Source organism: Diceros bicornis, chromosome 28, assembly GCF_020826845.1.
Source record: "Diceros bicornis minor isolate mBicDic1 chromosome 28, mDicBic1.mat.cur, whole genome shotgun sequence".
NCBI classification, from domain to species: domain Eukaryota; kingdom Metazoa; phylum Chordata; class Mammalia; order Perissodactyla; family Rhinocerotidae; genus Diceros; species Diceros bicornis.
Genome location: NC_080767.1, coordinates 20,688,523 through 20,708,852, shown reverse-complemented (window position 1 = coordinate 20,708,852; position 20,330 = coordinate 20,688,523). Strand labels below are relative to the sequence as shown.

The 20,330-nt window shown below is 39.7% G+C and overlaps 2 protein-coding genes and 1 pseudogene across 9 annotated transcripts in view; 1 reads left to right on the top strand and 2 right to left on the bottom strand.

The window, feature by feature from the left end:
- The window catches only part of KIAA1958 (KIAA1958 ortholog), a 309,540-nt gene that overhangs the window by 236,582 nt on the left and 52,628 nt on the right, over positions 1-20,330 (bottom strand). The window lies entirely within an intron of this gene.
- LOC131393802 (spliceosome RNA helicase DDX39B-like) lies at positions 6,116-7,320 on the bottom strand (annotated as a pseudogene).
- The window catches only part of PTBP3 (polypyrimidine tract binding protein 3), a 97,677-nt gene continuing 89,797 nt past the window's right edge, over positions 12,451-20,330 (top strand). For 3 of the 8 annotated variants that reach the window (XM_058523787.1, XM_058523792.1, XM_058523786.1), the window contains exons 1-2: positions 13,117-13,274; positions 15,497-15,530. In XM_058523787.1, the coding sequence (XP_058379770.1) occupies positions 13,195-13,274; positions 15,497-15,530 (114 nt within the window). In that variant the 5' untranslated portion in view covers positions 13,117-13,194. Of the gene's footprint in view, positions 12,603-13,115; positions 13,275-15,496; positions 15,531-20,330 lie in introns of those variants that run through there. The other 5 variants (XM_058523793.1, XM_058523790.1, XM_058523788.1 and 2 more) reach the window with 4 other exon arrangements.

Genomic DNA, 20,330 nt, shown 5'->3' with positions numbered 1-20,330 from the left:
ATAAGTTACGGGAGATTCATGTTAAGGGCTGGTGAAAGGACAATATCCATGGCTGCTTGAGAAGAGTGGAAATATTTTAATGAAAGTCATTAATTGTTACATAACTTCCAGGGAAGACGGAAGTCTAAGAAAATGAACAACAATGAACCAAAATCAGAGAAGAAATTGCAAGTATAATGAAACTAGGGAAATGACATGAAACTGTACTGTAGACTATGAAGAATACCTTCCAATTTGTACCCAAATTAAGGAAAGCAGTGAGATTTGACAAGCATTTCCTCCTAATAATAAATCAGTGCCATTTTTAGCAAGTAAATGAAATGGTCCTAACGGTCCAACAGTAATCTGAAACCTGAAAAAATAAGTACTAGGGACCTGGGTAGACCTTGGAAAAACAGACTAAATAAACACTGACTATAAGATAAAAATCCTGTGACAGGCTAGATCTCCTGAAACTCTCAAATTAAAACAAAACAAAGAAAAAAAACCTTAATTCCAGTAGAAATGAGTTTCAATCTTTTGCATCATAGTTTTAAATGCTGGAGGAGAGTAAGGCTGTAGCTACAGAGTTTTCTGGGGAAAGGACTCAGTGTTCTTTATCCACTAAACCTGTAACTTAGAAAGGTAACAGAGGGGCCTCCCCGGTGGTGCAAGTGGTTAAGTGTGTGCGCTCCGCTGTGGCGGCCCGGGGTTCGCCGGTTCAGATCCTGGGCGCGCACCGATGTACCGCTTGGTTAGGCCATGCTGTGGCAGCGTCCCATATAAAGTGGAGGAAGATGGGCGCGGATGTTAGCCCAGGGCCAGTCTTCCTCAGCAAAAAAAGAGGAGGATTGGCAGATGTTAGCACAGGGCTGATCTCCTCACAAAAAAAAAAGAAAAGTAACAGAATATGTAAGGACTCAGGAAACATATAACCCATGATCTTTTCTAAAAAAAAATCTTGAAGATGTAATTCTGCTAACTGAAAGATGAATTAAAAAAAAAACACTGTCAATGAGCATTAATACACTTAAACAATTATGTCTAAATAAGTGTCAATATTCATAAAATTTAATATGATGGTTATAATTCTCATTAGAAAATTTACATAATGTGAAAATAATAATACTCTTATAAAATTGACTATAAAGAAAGGAGAGAGAGGCTGGCCTAGTGGTGTAGTGGTTAAGTTCGCCAGCTCTGCTCTGTCAGCCCAGGGTTCTCAGGTTTGGATCCTGGGCTGGGTCAGACCTACTCACCACTTACCAAGCCATGCTGTGGCAGGCATCCCACACATGAAGTGGAGGAAGATGGGCACGGATGATAGCCCAGGGCCAATCTTCCTCAGCAAAAGGAGGAGGATTGGCAACAGATGTTAGTTCAGGGCTAAACTTCCTCACCAAAAAAAAAAAACAAGAAAGGGGAGAGTCATGAGAGAGCTAACGTGAGGGTGAATTTTGAGGGTGAATTTTTTCATTTCTCAGAGTGGAGTCAATAAATACAGTTTTGCTTCTGAAGTAGATGATTTAAGTATATATTTTAAAATTTAAAGATAATCATAATGGAGCTAAAACTGGATCTTCTAATTTATCAGAGGAATTGGCCATAATTCTGATACAAAGACTGTACAGAAGACCACAAAAAACTCTAAAGCAATCCTGTTTATTAATAGAGATACTAAAACTGTGAAAAAAATATTGGCAAAACAAATATACCAATGTATTTTAAAAAATAGACCTTGACAAAATATGGTTTATTCTGTGAATGCAAGAATGGCTTGACATAGAAAATCTGTGACAACAATTCACTACATTAAAAGCAATAAGGAGAGGCCAGCCCGGTGGCGTAGCAGTTAAGTGCTCCAGCTCCGCTGGTGGTGGCCCGGGTTCGCATCCTGGGCACACACTGGCGCACTGCGTGTCAGGCCATGCTGTGGCGGCGTCCCATATAAAGTAGAGGAAGATGGGGGAAGATGGGCATGGATGTTAGCCCAGGGCCAGTCTTCCTCAGCAAAAAGAGGAGGATTGGCCGATGTTAGCTCAGGGCTGATCTTGCTCACAAAATAAATAAATAAATAAATAAATAAAAATAAAAGCAATAAGGAGAAAAACTGTATGATAATTCCACAATCATATACCAGTTATCAAGATAATCTCAAATGCCAAAATTCAACATCTTTCTTGGGTGTATGTGAGAAAGATTAGCCCTGAGCTAACATCTGTTGCCAATCCTCCTCTCTTTGCTGAGGAAGATTGGCACTGGGCTAACATCCATGCCCATCTTCCTCTAGCTTATATGGGATGCTGCCACAGCATGGCTTGACAAGCCGTGTGTAGGTCCACGCCTGGGATCCAAACCTGTGAACCCCAGGCTGCTAAAGCAGAGCGCACAAACTTAACTGCTACACCGCTGGGCTGGCCCCTCAACATCTTCTTCTTCTTCTTTTTTTTTTTTTTGTGAGGAAGATCAGCCCTGAGCTAACATCCATGCTAATCCTCCTCTTTTTGCTGAGGAAGACTGGCTCTGAGCTAACATCTATTGCCAATTCTCCTCCTTTTTTTCCCCAAAGCCCCAGTAGATAGTTGTACGTCACAGTTGCACATCCTTCTAATTGCTGTACGTGGGACACGGCCTTAGCATGGCCGGAGAAGCGGTGCGTTGGTGCACGCCTGGGATCCGAACCCGGGCCGCCAGCAGCAGAGCGCGCGCTCTTAACCGCTAAGCCACAGGGCCGGCCCCCCCTCAACGTCTTCTTGATGCTTTAAATTGAATATCTATGTGATGAAATTCTTAGAAAGCTGGAAATGGCAGAAAACTTTTTTTTTTTGGTGCTAGTATGCCTTTGACACCAATACTTAATAATCTCCCTTTTTATCAAAAGGAGAGATAGGTCTCTGACCCACAGCTTTCAGTAGACAGTAATAGTATCTAGCTAGACTTTAATAACATTTCTGTTTACGTTGTATTTACTTTTATTTATAACAGCTCTTATGGCAAGTTACACTGGTTTTCCAATTATGATAGTGATATAAAATTTCCTTTTAAAATAAAATTATTGAAGTAAAAGTGTGAGGTAAAATGTTAGGTAAACAAGAGTAAAGATGGCACGTGGATGGAGCAAGAATCACGGGGCTGGGATTGGAATGACTCAGGTTTGAGAAACTGCTCCAGGCAAATGTTTTTTAAATGGGCCTGTGAATATATTCATGGAGGTCTGAGGGTTTTCTGCAAGAATGTTTCAGTTTTTCACATTTGTGTTTATAATTTCCAAAACTTTATATTCTAGACCATGTGGATAACTATCTTACAACAAAGTGCTGCCATGTGAATTTAGTGCCTATTTTTGTATTTATGTTTGCTTTCTCACCCATTAGTGCCACTTTAATTGTCTTGGGCTAATGAGAAAAGAACAGAGAGGCTTGATGGGTAATGATGCATTTCATTCAGATAGAGGGCAAATGATACCATGCCATGCTAAGAAATGAAGGTATATAGAAATTTATTGACAATTGAGTCATTGTCACATAGCCCATTGCAGTGAAGTTACATTCATGCTGGTATTCAGCTAATATACAAAGATTTGGGCCTACTAGTTGTTTAAGGACAACATGTATTTTGAACGGTTGGTGCCCATTTAGTACCAGTTACTAAATATTTTGAGTATCACCTATATCATTGGCTAAAGACTCTTTGCTGTAGGAGTCAGCACTATATTCACGTTGTCAGCAAGGATTTTTTTGTAGCTAAACAGTTTTTTCTTTTGAAATTAATGACTGTTAACTTGTATACCTATTGGTTTTGGAATCTTTACATTTTACTTTTAAATCTATTTTAGTTTACTGTTGTATAAGAATCTAGTCTTATGTTGCTAAATATTTAACTGCCATTATAAGAAAACTAAGTCAATGCCGAAGAGTATCTTCTTTTCTTTAAAAGTAGTCCAGAGGTGTAGGTTACATGGGTGTATCCTTTCAAAAAACTGTAGAGTTAAAATCTGTGCATTTCAGTGTATGTAACTTTTACCTAAAAAAAAATAATAATAATAAAGAACAAAAATTGAGTGGAGTGGTGGAGAGTGGGTAAAGTTATAGATGAAACAAGAATGTCAGAATATTGATATAGAAAGTCCTAGAGTAAGATTTTCAGAAAACAAGTGAGAAGGAAAAATATTTCGTAGACACTTAGGTTGCTCATTAGAAAAAGGAACACGTAAGCAAGAATGTAAAAAGGAGGCAAGGCAAAAATGCTGTCATCGGGTCTCAAGAAGTAGATGGCCTAATAGTCTGGAAAAGCACATTCTGTGGGCTCAGGTTAGCGAAAAAAAAGAAAGAAAGAAAGAAAAAAAGTTATTGGGAATATATTCTAATAGTCTACCTTGGGTTTAGCAAGAAACACATGCTTTAGGCTAAGGGGTCCAACTCTTGGTATAGGGGTTGCAGAAAAATCTTAACTGGTTACATCAATGGTTCTCCTAGTTTGGCTCCTACACTATCAGCAGCATCAGCATCACCCGAGAATCTGCTAGAAATGCAAATTCTTGGGCCCCATCTCAAATCAGAAACAATAAATTTCTGTTTCACAGCCCTCCATGTGATTCTGATGCATGTTAAAGTTTGAGAACTACTGCTCTACATTCATAATTTTTAAATTATCAGTGATTTTAAATTATCAGTGATTGGTAATTGGGGATCATTAAACTATTCCATTTATTTGTATGTTTGAAATTTTCCATAATAAAAGGTAAAAAAAAAACAACCACGCTCAAATAGAGAATATATTAATATATTACTTGTAAAATACAAAAAAAAAAAAAATTGGGGGCCAGCCTGGTGGCATACCGGTTAAGTTTGTGCACTCTCCTTCAGTGGCCCAGGGTTTGCAGGTCCGGATCCTGGGTGTGAACCTACGCATTGCTTATCAAGCCATGCTGTGGCAGGCATCCCATGTATAAAGTAGAGAAAGATGGGCACGGATATTAGCCCAGGGCCAATCTTCCTCAGCAAAAAGAGGAGGATTGGCAACAGGTGTTAGCTCAGGGCTAATCTTCCTCACCAAAAAAATAAATAAATAAAAAATAAAATAAAATAAAAATTTGATTTTTTTAAAGGGATACATATATTTAAGAAATTAGACTACTGCTTCTCAAATTGTGGTGAAGGATCATTTTTAAAGAAATTTCCAATTCTTTGTGGACTAATACTTTTGTAAAAATACAATTAAAATAAATAACTAAAAATTGAAATAAAACCAAATACAGAATATTAATCCAAAATTTTCATTATTGGACTCAATAGAAATAATATTTCTCTGTCAAATTGCTCTGAAAGTTTTCTAGACACTTATTCTCATATTCTGTTGTTTTCTTGTTAGGGACTAGTAACAGTTTATAAACCAGCACCATTCCACGGTCCACACTCAATAAATGATTCTTTTTTTTTTTTTAATTTTATTTATTTATTTTTTCCCCCAAAGCCCCAGTAGATAGTTGTACATCATAGTTGCACATCCTTCTCGTTGCTGTATGTGGGACGTGGCTTCAGCGTGGCTGGAGAACCGGTGCGTTGGTGCGCGCCCAGGATCCGAACCCTGGGCTGCCAGCAGTGGAGCGTGTGCACTTAACCACTAAGCCACTGGGCCGGCCCAATAAATGATTCTTGAATTATGTTCTCAAGGAATTCTGCTGCTTTGTAAGCTAAAAATTGTAATACAGAATAATAATTATTAATAAGCATAAACATTTTGAGCACTTACCATGTGCTAAGCAGTTTTAAGTACTTTTCATGTATTGATTCATCTAAACCTTCCCAAAAAGCTATTAGATAAGTACTGTTATTATCCCCCCCTTTCCAGTTCAGGAAGCTGAGGCACAGAAAGGTTAAGTAACTTGTCTCAATTCACACTTTTAGCAAGCGCTGATCTATAAACATTTTTTATTTTTAAGTTTTGTTAAAAAAAATTCTGACAAATCAGGAAATGGGGGTTTAGGAGTGGTGGTGATGCAAAAGAGGGAAGCCATGGGGTGGGGATTGCGAATTGTCAGGGGGAAGTGGCAGTAGTGTCTCCTTCACCCCCACCCCTGGTGTCGTCTCCTGAAGAGGGACAGACCGGTACATTCCAGAATGAGTGGGTGAGTCCTCTACTGTGTCTGTTCAATGTAGGAGGAAATGCCTATCTCATCAGGCAGCTCACTAATGTTGACCTCCAAGAGATCCTGCACATCACTGAGGATCTTGGCATCATTCTCATCTGACACAAATGATGGCTAAGCCCTTGGTGCCAAACCTGTCTGCTCTGGCCACACGATGCAGGTAGGTGTCAGAATCCTCAGGCATGTCGTAGTTAAAGGCAATGTTCATCCGCCTCATGTCCATGGCTTGGCCGAATAGGTTGGTAGCCACAATAATTCATTGTTGAAAATCTTTAGACTGCTGATACTGAGAAAGCCTCTCCTCCTGGGGCATCTGACAGTGGATGGCAATGGCTGGGAAGTTCTGCTCCACCAGCAGCTGAGCCAGGGCAATGCACTGCTACACAGACTTCACAAAGATTTAAGATTCTAAACTGGCTAGTCTGGCTCTAGATCACGATCTTAACTACCATACAGTACTATTCATTTTATTGCCTAGGCAAAGGTGTTCCTCTACTTAACTCAAATAGTGCCCTTTTTCTAGTTCTTTGATAAGTAAGGTCAGTGAAGAGAACTCTCTCATTCTGTGGGAGTGGGGGTCTCAGCTTGAAATTAAGCAGGATCAAATATACTTAAAGCATATCTGAAGAGGTGTGATGACCTCTATTTCCAAGAGATCTACTTCTAAGTGGGACCAAGGGAACTCCTAAGTAAGAACCTACCCTCAGGGTAGAGAGTGAGGTGCACCAGTTTTAAGGACAAAAGGTCATTGCTTAAGGGGAATGATGATTCTTAGCACAGTGAAACGGTGGGGGGAGGGGCAACTTGCTTTAACTATAGTCAGTCAGTTGTCTGTCTGCAAAAGTAGTTAGATAATGCATTACTAAAACGCACCCTATAGATAACATCTCTGACACTTGGGTCACCACGGTAATGGGTGCTTGAGTTTTTCAGGAACTGAGAATCGACTCCTTGTCTGGTTCAGGCTGGTTAAGAACACCAACTCACCAACTGAGTCCGAGCAGATGACCCTTTGACGTAAAGGAGCCAAAACCTCCACCCTCAGATCATGGTAACGCCATTTTGTGAACGTGTACCCTACGAATAGCCATGAAGCTTGACTGTGCTTGCACAGGTCATCAATTCCCTCACTTCTTACCTGCAATCATCTATTCCCACACTTCAGACCACTCATAAATATCCCCAATCGCCATTTCTCAGGGAGGTGGATTTGAGATTGGTTCTCCTGTCTCTTTGCTCAGCTGCCTTGTGGTTAAACTCTTTCTCTTTGCAAACTCGTCCTCTTAGTGATTGGCATAATCACGCAGCAGGCAAAATGAACCTGGTTTGGTAACAACAGTGTAGTGATTATCACCCAGTTTGTTCTCTGGCCTAGCCCCACAGACTCATGCCTAAATTCTAAAGGATTTTCTGTGACTAAAAACGGAAAGGGCTGTTTTATTAAAAACTTTAGGCGACATTGGGACCTAGGTATGACAAAGTATGACATAGTATGACAAAAAGACCCGGGAAAGGAACGCTCCCCTCTTCAGAAAAGTGCTCCGGAAAATCCAATGCAACTTTGACATGAGCTGGCAACTCCTATGACAAGAGATTTTCACACATTGAGGTATATGGGGTAACTATTCTGATTCGGCTTGAACTAAAGAAGCCTGACTTACAGCCTGTCGAACATACGTTGTACATCTGTTTTAACCATGAAAGCAAAGAATGCACTCTTAAGAATGCATACTTCCCCTCCTACACCCTATGGTAACACCTTATTAGTCCATTTCCTGACATCAGTGTCATGTTGACCTGCTAATTTGCCGCTGAATGCCTCTTTGAAACTTTGACAAATATGTATCCTGGGAGTGTTTAATGTATGTTCTTTATTCTAAGAAGGTATGAGACTGTACTGAAAACCATGCTTCTCCAAATGCTTTCTTCCTTTGTGGAAACTGCCTTCCCAGATTACAATCCTCACCCTGGCTCAAGTAAAACTCAATTTATCTCTCATCTATAGAATAGTTATTGGTTATTTTGTGTCGACACCTACTATAGGACGGTGACAGGAGACAGCACATTCAGTGCAAACATTGGAGTCCCCTGAACCAGGCATTGTCTTGTCAGGAGCTTCACATGGAGATGATTACACCAGGGCCAGGGCCAGGATGAGGAAAACAGACATGACTCATGGTGGCAGAGAGGTCAGCGAGTATGTAGGAGACACTTTCAAGCCTCCTCTTCAAATAGTTGGGAAGGACTTGGAAGGTTCCTAATTCATGTGTCAGCTATTATAACCCAGTCTGACTACCAAGGTGTTATAGCCTGAAAAATATGAATTATACTCCCACACATTTTTCTTAAGCCTTTTAAATTTGTTATTGCTTAACTATTGAACAAATAACAAGTATTAAGGGAATACTCTGCAAGATTTCCTTTTTTATTATTGTTTTATTTTGAAATAATTATAGATTCACAGTAAGTTTAAAAAGTAGTACAAAGAGGTCCTGTGTACTCTTCACCCAGTTTCCTCCAAAGGTAACATCTTAATAACTATAACAAAACCAGGAAATTGACATTAAAATTAGTACAATCCATAAATATTATTCAGATATTGCCAGTTTTATATGTACTTGTGTCTATATTTCTATACAATTTTATCATGTGTAGATTTGTATAACCAACCCCATAATCAAGATAGAGAACGGTTCCATCACCACAAACATTCCCCTTGCAACTCCGTTATAGTCACACCCATCACCTTGTCTCTCCATACCCTCCCACCCTGTTCCTAACCCCTGGCAACCGCTAATCTGTTCTCTATCTCTGTAATTTTGTCGTTTTGAGAATGCTATATAAATGGAATCATACAGTATGTAACCTTTTGAATTTAGCTTTTTTTGCTCAGTATAATTTCAGATATTTCTATTTTAGGAAATACATGTTAATGATTATGATTTTGTATTTGTCAACGGATAAACTGATATTAAAATATCCACCTCCTGGATTCACCTAATGGCTGGTCTTATTTCTGACCTATACTGGCATCTTTGTATTATTTTTATATCTTAAGAAGTCTTACCTGTGAACAAGAATAGGGTAATGTTGGTTAAATGTTAACTACCACTGCATAATGGAATTCCTTAAGGCAAAAGTTCAAAGGTTACATTTTCTCCAAACATCATAATAGCGGGTGGGGGTGTCTCTTATCAGATGAAGGTCTTTCAGGGGAATTTCTTAGACAGATTAGAACAAAAACACAAGGAAGGTAAAATGTTAGAAAATTTATAAACCAAATTATTATAACTGTCTTTCTCTTAAAAGTATAGAGCAAGTAGCAAATGGAGAACGTGTTACTCTCTTCTCCATTAAGAAGTCAGTATATAGAATATAAAGTTCTCATGCCAAGCCAGGTCACGTGGGTGATATCTGGTCATTCCAGAAACTCAGAAACTTTTGCTGAGATTATAGAAGCCCATGGTTTTTCCAAGCCATATGGATTACAGGAATAGCTAGGATTTTAAAAGTGGTCCTAGAAGACCTAAATTCCATTCTATCTACTGTTTTTGAATCAAAGGGACTCAAACCTGTAGAGCTCAATCCATGAGAAAGAAGTTTTTTGAATTTATGACCAAGAGACAGGAGAAAGGGAAAGGTTTTACCATGTTTTCTATTGTGAGCTGTTTTCTTATATCTAGGCTTCTGTTGTAAAACTGGACGTTAAGTGTTTGGGAAATGTCATACAGGTTTGTTCATTTTAGGCAGGTACACTGTCTTTTACATTGGAGACTTTTTCAGAGTCACTGTTAGTAATATGGACAGTGAGTTTCAGATAGACTTCACATTTATTTTTTAATGCTGAAATCTATTAGGCATGGGGCTATCTTAAGGCATGGGGCTAAGAGAAAGACTTTTTTGTGTTTTAAATAAAGAAAACTTAAATTGGTACAGCCTTTTTGGAATCTTTTGGCAATATTTATCAAATTTGAAAATGCTTATACCCTTTGTTCTGCAATTCTACTTCTAGAAATCTATTCCTCAGATATAATCATAAGTGCAAGGAAGTTCATACATACATGATGTTCTTTGCAATACTGTTAGTTATTTTAAATAATCAGAAAAAAGGTAAATTTCCACTATTTTGGAAGAGGTTAAACTAGGTACATGAAATTATGAAATACTATGCAGTATTAAAAAGAATTAAGTAGATGAAAAGTACTGACATGAGAAAAATCTCCAAGATTTTTAAGTGAAAAAAGTAAATAAAAAATGGTGAGGGTCTAGAAGGATGCACACAGAATTGTTACACTGGTTATCATGAGCAGGGGGTGGTTTGTGAAGAAAAATAACTTTTTAATATTTAATATTGTTTAAATTTTCCAAAATGAGCATGTATGCTTATACTACTTGTGTAGCTAAAAAAAATTACGGAAATCTCATCAACAGAATATATCACCAAAACAACAGCGAGACTACATCAGCTACTTATCTTGCTGAGATTTTTAATATTCACCTGGCAACGTAAGGTGGTAATATTTACAACTGCAACATAATATTTGGATTTAACACACAAAACAAAATATATTTGACCTTTTGGAAAGAGAGATTGAGGTTAGATACAGTACTTTATTTTTTTTGTTTTGTTTTGTTTTGTGAGGAAGATCAGCCCTGAGCTAACATCCATGCCAATCCTCCTTTTTTTTTTGCTGAGGAAGACTGGCCCTGAGCTAACATCTATTGCCAATCCTCCTCCTTTTCTCTTCCCTTTTTCTCCCCAAAGCCCCAGGAGATAGTTGTATGTCATAGTTGCACATCCTTCTAGTCCTGCATGTGGGACACCGCTTCAGCATGGCCAGACAAGCAGTGCATCTGTGCACACCTGGGATCCAAACCCGGGCCACCAGCAGCGGAGACTGTGCACTTAACCACTAAGCCACGGGGCTGTCCCCAGATATAGTACTTTAAAAATGGCCTCTCTGAATAAGATATCTGAGCTATTTAAAAATTATTTTTTGCCAATAAATAAATAAATAATAAATAAATTGACCGAAGAAACCATTCTACCATCAAGGCTGGAATCTGATTTTCTTGGGTAGCCCTGCAGTGCTTGGCACATAGTAAACATTCAATAAATATTGACTGAATGACGGATCAATCGACAGTTTAAATCTTTTTAAAAGCAGGATATTAACAAGGATAGATGATTGAGTTCCTGTTACTTGCTTTTCAAATGAAGGGGAAGAGGGGGAGCAGCCCCCTCTTACTCAGGTGGTTAAGAATTTTGTCGAGGACAGCGTTTAATGGCTCACATTCTGGTGATCTGTGAATTGAAAAATCAATTTCAAAACTAGGCAGAATATAAAAGGGAAAAAACCAAGCGAATTGAGACTAGTTATATATATAATTTTGCTCAGACTAGAGGAAATGGCTCTAGTAGCTGTGAAATTGTGGGCAAATCACTCTATTCGTGTCTAAATTTTCACCTGAAAAAAGGAAAAAATCACTCCCTCATACGTTTGTTTTTTTTTTCATGGAGGAATGTGGAAACTTATGAAATGCTGGCAACATAGTGGCCATTCCATATCGTGCAATGAATGAATGTTTCCTAAAAATTCAATCCCAGACTGTCGGGTCGAAAAGCACTGAGAGACTAAAACCGAATAAAATTTAAACGTTCTTAAGTTCGGGGCTATCTCTTGCATCTCATTCATCCTCATCCCAACCACACCTATCGGGCCGGTGTGGGTCCCAGAGGCTGACTCCCAGCCCCGGGCGGGCGACGGGCGGGTGCCGCACTTGCTGGACTTGGCCCCCCCCCCGGGGGTCCCGAGCCCGGACTTCCTTGGGCTGCAGGGCCCGGAGCCCCGATGACCACAGCCCGCGTCTGGCCTCCGTGCTTGGGGCCGAGCCACCGACAGCCTCGTCCACGCGGGGCAATTCCGCCGAGGTTCCGCGGTCCTCGCGGCACACCGCTACCTACTCTCGGGAGTCGGGTTCCCAATGCCTTTCCCGCCGGTAGAGGGAGGTGTCCAGGCCAGGCCGCCGCGGCCGGAGAAGCCGGAAGGCCGGCCGAGCCCGCGGGAGGGCGGGCGGGGCGGCGAAGCGGGAAGCACAAGGCGCGCGCTCCCGTGAACGCAGGAGGGAGGCGGGGGGCGGAGTCTTAGGGCGACCGCAGGAAGAGGGCGCCCTGGAGCCAGCCGGAGGGCGGCCGGGGGCGGGGCCGAGGGAGGGCGTCGACGCCGAGGGGCGGGGTGAGGCGAGGCGGGGACGCGCTTGCGGGGTCGGGAAGGCGGGGGCGCGGCGGTGGCGGGAGCGTCCCTGGTCTCCGCCCCTGTTTCCCACTCTCCTTCCACCTCCAACCGGTCGGGGCTCCGGAGAGGCGCCGCTTGCCGGTCCCCGGAGCCGCCCTGCTGCCGCCGCCCCCTCCCTCCGCTTGCGGTGAGCCCGTCAGTCCGTGCACTGTGCGCTCCTCCGTCTGGGCCATGGATGGGTAAGTGTTCGGCGGCGCAGCAGCCGCGCCGGGCTGCGCTTGCCCCGCTGCCTTTCGGCTCTCGGCCGGACTCGCGGAGGCCGGGGAGCCGCCCGGCTCGGGCCCGACGGCGGGGCTTCCGGGCGCCTCCTGGGGGAGCCCCGAATCGCGGAGGGGCCGTCACCCCCAGCCTCTCCTTCCCCCACGGGGCGCTCCGGTAACGGCCGCCCCTGCACACCCTCACACCGGGAAGCGGACGGTGCAGTCCCCGGGCTCCGGGGTCCGCCCTCCGCGCCGAGAGTCGGGGGAACCCGGCCCGGCCTCCCGACACTTCCTCTCAGAAAATGGTGCGCGGCGCTGGGGGGGGCGGGGGCGGGGGCGGGGGCGGCGCTCGGGCGGGCGTCCTCCCGCTTGGGGAGTTGCTGTTTACCGGCGAGGTGGGGCGAGCGCCGGAGCTTCCCCTGGCGGGGAGGCGAGTGGCCGGCGAGTGCACGCGCCCGGACACGTCTGGGCGGCGACCTGGTCCCGGAGCCAGGGCCCCACGCGGGGTCTCGGCGTGCGGGGACCGGCCCGGGGCTCTGGATTTGTGCCGTGGGCTCTGTTAACGATATTTATGTACCGGGCGTCTGGACTTGGTGACCGTGGACGCTGCCCCCTGTGTCCTCAAACGAAACTTCGTGAATTACCTGCCATGTATGTAGAATATTGTATGAGTGCAATTTTCGGGCAGCTTTCAAACGTTCTAAAAGTTAATGAGGTCCGTGACCAGAGTAAAGAGATTTGGAATCACCGATGTAAATGTTTCTCTGGGGACCCAGGGATATGAGGTGGGACCTGTCATATTTTGATGATAAAAGAAACAACTAGATTAGGATCTTCATGAATTAATTGCAGGTCGTAGTACATGTACATCCAAGATTTTAAAAAAATCTCCAGCACTGTTAGAGCCTGCACATCTACTCATTTATTCTCATTAGGCATGTGAGGTTTTATTTGGCCTTTTACTTGCTTTCGATGACAAGATTTGTGTAAAGCTCTTGGTTGTAGCATACATGGAACTTACTTGAACAGTAAAAGCCGTGTACATGTTGCCATATAGTTGATGATTGCTGTCATGCTGTGGAAAGACGATGGAATCTTCCAACAGTTTTGCCTTCATGAGATTTCATTTATCCTAGTTCTATAATATTGCCTGTGTGATACATTGGATTAACTGATTTGAATGCAGATTGCACACTGCTACAGACATTAGACAAAGTGCAATTTTAGATTTCATTTATGATTGTGATGTTCTTTAAAGTATTTTTTGTTTAATTGGCGCTATTGTTATTGTTTAATTGAAGCTTCTCTGAGAGCATTGTTGAAAACTCATTTCACATTATCTTATTCAATTACACGTCATGTGTGTGTGAAATTTTGCTATTTTAGTTATTTGTGTAATTATGCCAGTACTTCAATTCAGGAAGGCTGTGAAATTAGTATTTCATTATGTCGTGAATTGTCATTAGATGGTTTGACTTGAGATATGGGAGCAGGCTAGCTTTTCCTATTGGAAAATTTATAGTGATAAAAACGAGGATTCTTGGATTATGCATCTTGGCTGTTGAACTCTTGGACAACTGTGAAGTGCACACTTAACTCTTGGATAGTGTTTAAGAGGTTAACTCTCTCTTCACCCTGTATGTGGTTTTAAAGCTAAGAATGAGTTTATTGGTTTAAACGTGTGGGTCAGTAAGACAGATACTGGAAGGTAAGTTCTTTTGAGAGTTAAAGTAGGAGCACAATTTGTGCTTTGCAACAGGACCAATATCATAGTATATTACACAATCTTATTTTTTTATGCACAAACATCAGTTATTTATCACGTTTTAGTTTCAGACAAATGAATTTCAAGTTTCAAAAGTCTATAAGGAAAAATTAAAAATCTACATGGTTATTGTTTAAAACAATTAAAATTGCTTCATTAAACTATCCAGAGTTTATTAACAGTGTGTAGAATTTACTTATAGCTTTCTTTTAGGAGATGTGGAGACAAACTTAATTAAAGACAATTTCTTTGGGGTTAGAAGAGATGGATTTTTTTCTGGCAGAACTGTATAGGGGTTTTTACACCTTGGTGTTAAGGGATGTGGTTTTGAACAGTGAATTTTTGCTTTCATAAGGCTGATTAAGTTTCTGCAATTTCTCACAGCTTGAGAAAGGTCCTTTTTCATTATTTTGAATAAACAACAAATCACCAGTCAACATATCTTTCTAGTTCCTCCTCAAATCCCAGCTGTCGTGTGTGTGTGTGTGTGTGTGTATGTGTTCATTTCCTCCTGAGATAATTTATGCTTAAACACAGTTTTGATGTGCTAGAATTTTTTTAAAAAGCAAATCTCTGAAAATTTTGATATCTGAAGTTTGACGTTTGTATTTATTTTGGTTCTGAGAGACTGTGTTAGCTGTGTTTTGGTGAGCTGTTTTGGGTGGTAGTGGCAAATTTGTAAGATACCTTCTATATCTGTAAAATCCACTCACTGGTTTTGTTTCGTTTAAAACTTGAAACATGATAATTCATACCAGTGATTTAAAAGAATGAACTTTAGTGATTTAAGTTTGGGTTTGGATTTGTTCAATAGAGGTAAATGGATAAACACATACTTACTCATTTTATTGAAGCGCAACTATACTTTTCTAAATACTAAAAGAGAATTAGATTTATTATTTGTTTTTTACGTTGCTATTAAAGCTTTGCTTTTACACTCTGCTGGTGCTAGACTGTCCCATCACTTTTCTTTGTATAAACATTTCACAACTCATCACATTCTTATTTTTATTATTATAATGCTTTTTCTTTTTTCTTTATCTCTGTCTTTTAAAAACTTGTTCTCTAACTTTGTTTTCCATTTTCTCTTTTTATTTTTTCCATACAGTGTTGTTACAGATCTTATAGCAGTCGGTTTAAAGGTAGGAATCTTTTACTCTCCTTTCATAAGCATTTTTAGATCTTAGTTTTGGTGTTTTTTACCCAATGGTGAAATCATCTCACCTGTTCAGAAAGTTATCTGTTTTACTGTGTGATGATAATCTTTCGTTTTTATTTAACTCCAAAATAAGTAGACCTGTAGCTAATTTTGGATTTTATATATTTATAAAGAGGGGCTACAGTGTTATCTTGTATATCTAAAATAAGAACAAAAAGTTTAGCCCAGAGTTTTACTTAACTATCAGAGTGTTTGTTTTTGTTTTGTTTTGTTTTAGTAGTTAAATGTAACCTAGGCTCTGATTTGTTTTTCTATCATGTCCTTTCTTACATCTTCCCTTGGATGTGCTTATGAGTAATAAAATAATAACAGCTGCTAAGTTTCTTCAATTCCTACTATGTGCCGGCTGCTTTACATGTATTTTCACTAATTATTATAACAGTCCTTCAAGGTAGGTATTCATATTCCCATTTTAGAGATGAAAAAATAGATTCAGAAAGTTTGTATTCAAGGCGTGGTGCACCAGAGTTCAAACCCATGTCTTCTTGGTTCGAAAGCCTGACATTTTTTTTTCTTTATACCTAGCTGCCAGTAAATGAGGGTTCTGTCTAAAAGGTGAACAGCAGGAGAGCTGGATAATTAATACTTTACAGTGGTAATTTTTTAAGTTATAAGTCATTTTAGTTTTATCAAAGTCTCCTCATTTATTGGATTCTAAAATATAAATCAAGTAAACTGTACATCAATATGAGGCTTTTAAAATATAAATGGATGTTTTAAAATTTCCCTTACCAATTTGGTATTTGATAGAGCTGAGCTGAGAATCTAGTTCTAGAGGCCACTTACAGTTCAGATTACTGTAAAAAATGGAAAGAAATAATGCACGTTTATATTATATGTATTTTATGTAAAGTTACCACCACTTTCTGTCTATTGGCTCTTCTTGCTAGCAGTTTCAACACTTTTATGCATCTGCACTTATTGATGCACATATTCTTAAGACTCCTTAACAAATAAGCATAAATACAGCAAACAGCATTTGAGACTAACAATAAGATGTCCAAGATTAGCATAATTGGGAACTACTACTTTATACTGCTTTTTGAAGTTGGGTGGAGTTAGCTTGCTTTGGCAAACTTGGAACATATTTTATGAGCTGAAAATAAATGGAGGAGCCTCTTGTGAGATATGCTTTTTTTTTTTTCCTGCAGATACTTAAATCAGTTTCTCATTTGGGAATGATACTCAGAGATTAGAAACTACAGGCTCATATCTAGGATCACTTTTGGTGTCTTTAGGTGCCTGTGATGGAAGGGATATTTAAAGTGAATGTTGATTTGGTCTTATGAGAAATATAATTTGTGATTCTAGAGTTCATCTGGGAAAAATGAATATGTGAGACATTTAAAAAACTTACAATTTCGGAGTTGAGGAATTATGCTTGAAGGGCTGTCATGCCTATTTTATTGTGGGGAAAAAAATATATCTTGATGATAAAAGAAAAATTTAAATGTTAGACACAGGAACCACATTTGAATACATGATTTGGATTTCTGACTACCTGTTTGCAGCAAGCACTTTGAAAACAAAAATTAATTCTACTTTGAAGAATAGAGAAGCTGATTAGTTGATTCACGAGGCAATCTATATTTTTATAGACCTAAATACTGGAAATGTCTGTAAAATTATTCATTATGTGGGGAAATTTCTCATAAGATTTTTCTGCTTCTTTCTTGGAACCTATCCAAGGAAGTTTAGCTACCAAGTAATAGGCCAATAAGGTTCATATTTCGTCTGGATTGTGTAAACCAAAATTAGCGAATTTAAATAAGTCTTTCAAGAATGTCAGTTACTTATCTTCCTCTGTTTGCTGTCTGAATATGAGGACACAATAAATAGTTTTAAGCCTGTGGCAAGAGTGGATTTCAGGTCATGCTCCATAAGTTGCTTTCCTAGATTCAGAAAAGTAATATGGATTTCATTTTGAAAGAATTGAAAATACCCTTAAAGTATGAAATCCATTATTTTAGAGAAAGAAAAATGAATTGTTTTTAGAGATTAAGTGATTCACTAGAATGTGTCATGAAGGCAGGGATTTTTGATCTTTTCTTCACTACTTAGTGTTTCTAGCATCTGACACATAAAATAAGCTCTCAAAAATACCTGATGAATGAATGTATGCCAAATTGTCACACAGCTAGTTAGGTGGCAAACTTATACTGAAACCCAAGCCTTTAATTTTGCTAGTGTTTCTTCTATTAGGTATATACCATGGTGAGAGAGAATTAAATTCATTTTTTAGATTGGAATTTTCTTGAAGACAGGTAAATGTTTATTTTCAGGCAGTTTAGGCCATACCATGTTTGAGATTTACTTATACCTGGTTAAATAACCCTGGATGTTCTATGCAGGGTATCAGTTTTTGAGCCTTGCCTAAATTAGGCAAGAAAATTAAGAGCATTAGCTTTTGGTACTTCTCATGAAATATTTGTTTTATTTCCTCATGTTATTTTATATTTTGAAATGCTTTTGGAAACAGTGAGAAGTAATTGCTGTCCTTAATTTTTAGTTCTTTTAAATGAAGAACCAACCAGGTAATTATGAGTGATACTGGGTGTGTTTCGAGAACTTTATTATACCATATAAAGTGACAGCATTGTGGGTAACATAGCTTTTTGAGTGTGTACCTGTGTATTTTAAATTTCCAGCTTATACTTTAATTATTACTTAGCCGCTTTATATTAAACTCAAATTTTCCTGGTTACTTTTTCAAAATACTGTAGTGGCTATTAAAACAAATGATTCTTTAAAATGATAATCTTCCATATTAAATATGTTTTAGTCTTTTTCTGGGTTATCTTCCTATTTTGAGTGATTAGATGAGTATAGAAAAACTCACATGTTTAGGAAGGACTGTAATTGGCTTCTAATAATTATCATGTTTGTCACTGTGGGAAAGAACAATACAGCATGTTTAAGTTAATTCTGAAGATTGATTTTCTATTTGCTTGACCAGGGGTTAGCAAACTGGAGCCTGTGGACCAAATCCAGCTTGCCACTTGTTTTTGTAAATCGTTCTATCGGAACACAGCCATGCTCATTCATTTCCATGGTGTCTGGCTACTTTCACAATACAGTGACAGAATTGAGTAGTTTAGCAGAGACCATGTGCTACAAAGCCTAAAATATTTACTGTCTGGCCCTTTGCAGAAACAGTTTGCCTGCTGCTGTGCTTGAACTGTAGAAACTATAGAAGGTCTTTGCGGGAAATCTTTTTCTTTTAAACTGAGCTGTAATTTACATAGAGTGAAATGCACAGGTCTTAAAGTACAATAAATTTTGACAGATGTATCCACCTGTGTTTCCTACTCCCCAGTCAAGACAATAGAACAGCACTGCAAAAGTTACCTGTTGCCTTTTTCCAGACCCAATCTAGGCAACTGTTCTTTTTTTTTTTTTTTAATTTAATTAATTTATTTTTTGCCCCAAAGCCCCAGTAGATAGTTGTATGTCATAGCTGCACATCCTTCTAGTTGCTGTATGTGGGACGTGGCCTCAGCATGGCCGGACAAGCAGTGTGTCGGTGCGCGCCCGGGATCGAACCCGGGCCGCCAGCAGTGGAGCGCCTGCACTTAACCGCTAAGCCACGGGGCGGGCCCTCTAGGCAACTGTTCTGATGTCTATCACCATAGATTAATTTTGCCTATTTCTTAACTCATATAAATGGAATAAAATATTCATACTTCATATATACAATACAAGCTCTTTGATGTCTGGCCTTTTTTTTTTTTTTTTGTGAGGAAGACCAGCCCTGAGTTAACATCCGATGCCAGTCCTCCTCTTTTTGCTGGGGAAGATTGGCCCTGGGCTAACATCCGTGCCCATCTTCCTCTACTTTTTTAAATGGGACACCACCACAGCATGGCTTGGCAAGCGGTGCATCGGTGTGCGCCTGGGATCTGAACCTGCGAACCCTGGGCCACCAAAGGGGAGCGCATGCACTTAACTGCTGTGCTACAGGGCCGGCCCCTGATGTTTGGCTTCTTTTATTCAGCAAAATGATTTTTAGATTCATCCATGTTGTGTATATCAGTAGTTCGTTCTTTTTCATTTCTGAGAGTATTCCAGTGTGTGATTGTATCACAATATTTAAAAATCTCTTCTCATGTTGATGGACATTTGGGTTCTCTCCAGATCTGGCTGTTATGAATAAAGCTACTATAAGCATTTGTGTCTTTGGGTAAATGTTTCATTCTACACCATGCCTAGGAGTAGACTTGGATATTTGTGTGTTTAACTTTGTAAGAAACAGTCAAACTGTTTGGCAAAATGTTGTACCACTTTATACTCTGGCCAGCTTTATATTAGAGTTCAGGTTGCCCCACATCCTTGTCAACACTTGGTATTGCCAGTCTTTACTTTTAGCCATTCTAGTGGGTGTAATTAGAATGGCTAGTAGTATCTCATCATTGTTTTAATTTGCATTGACTTGATGGCTGGTGGTGGTGGGTACCTTTTTATGTGCTCATTAGCCATTCACTTACCTTTTGTGAATATCTGTTAAGTCTTTTGCCTATTCTTTTAAAGTGGCTTTCTTGTAGACGATATATAGTTAGGTCTTTTTTTAATCCACTCTGACAATCTCTGTCTTTTAATTGGTATATGTAGATGATTCATACTTCAAGGGATGATTAATTTAGTTGGATTAATATCTACTTTGTTCATAACTTTTTTATTCATTGGTTTGTTGTTTTTATTTTCTTCCTCTCATTTTTTGCCTTCT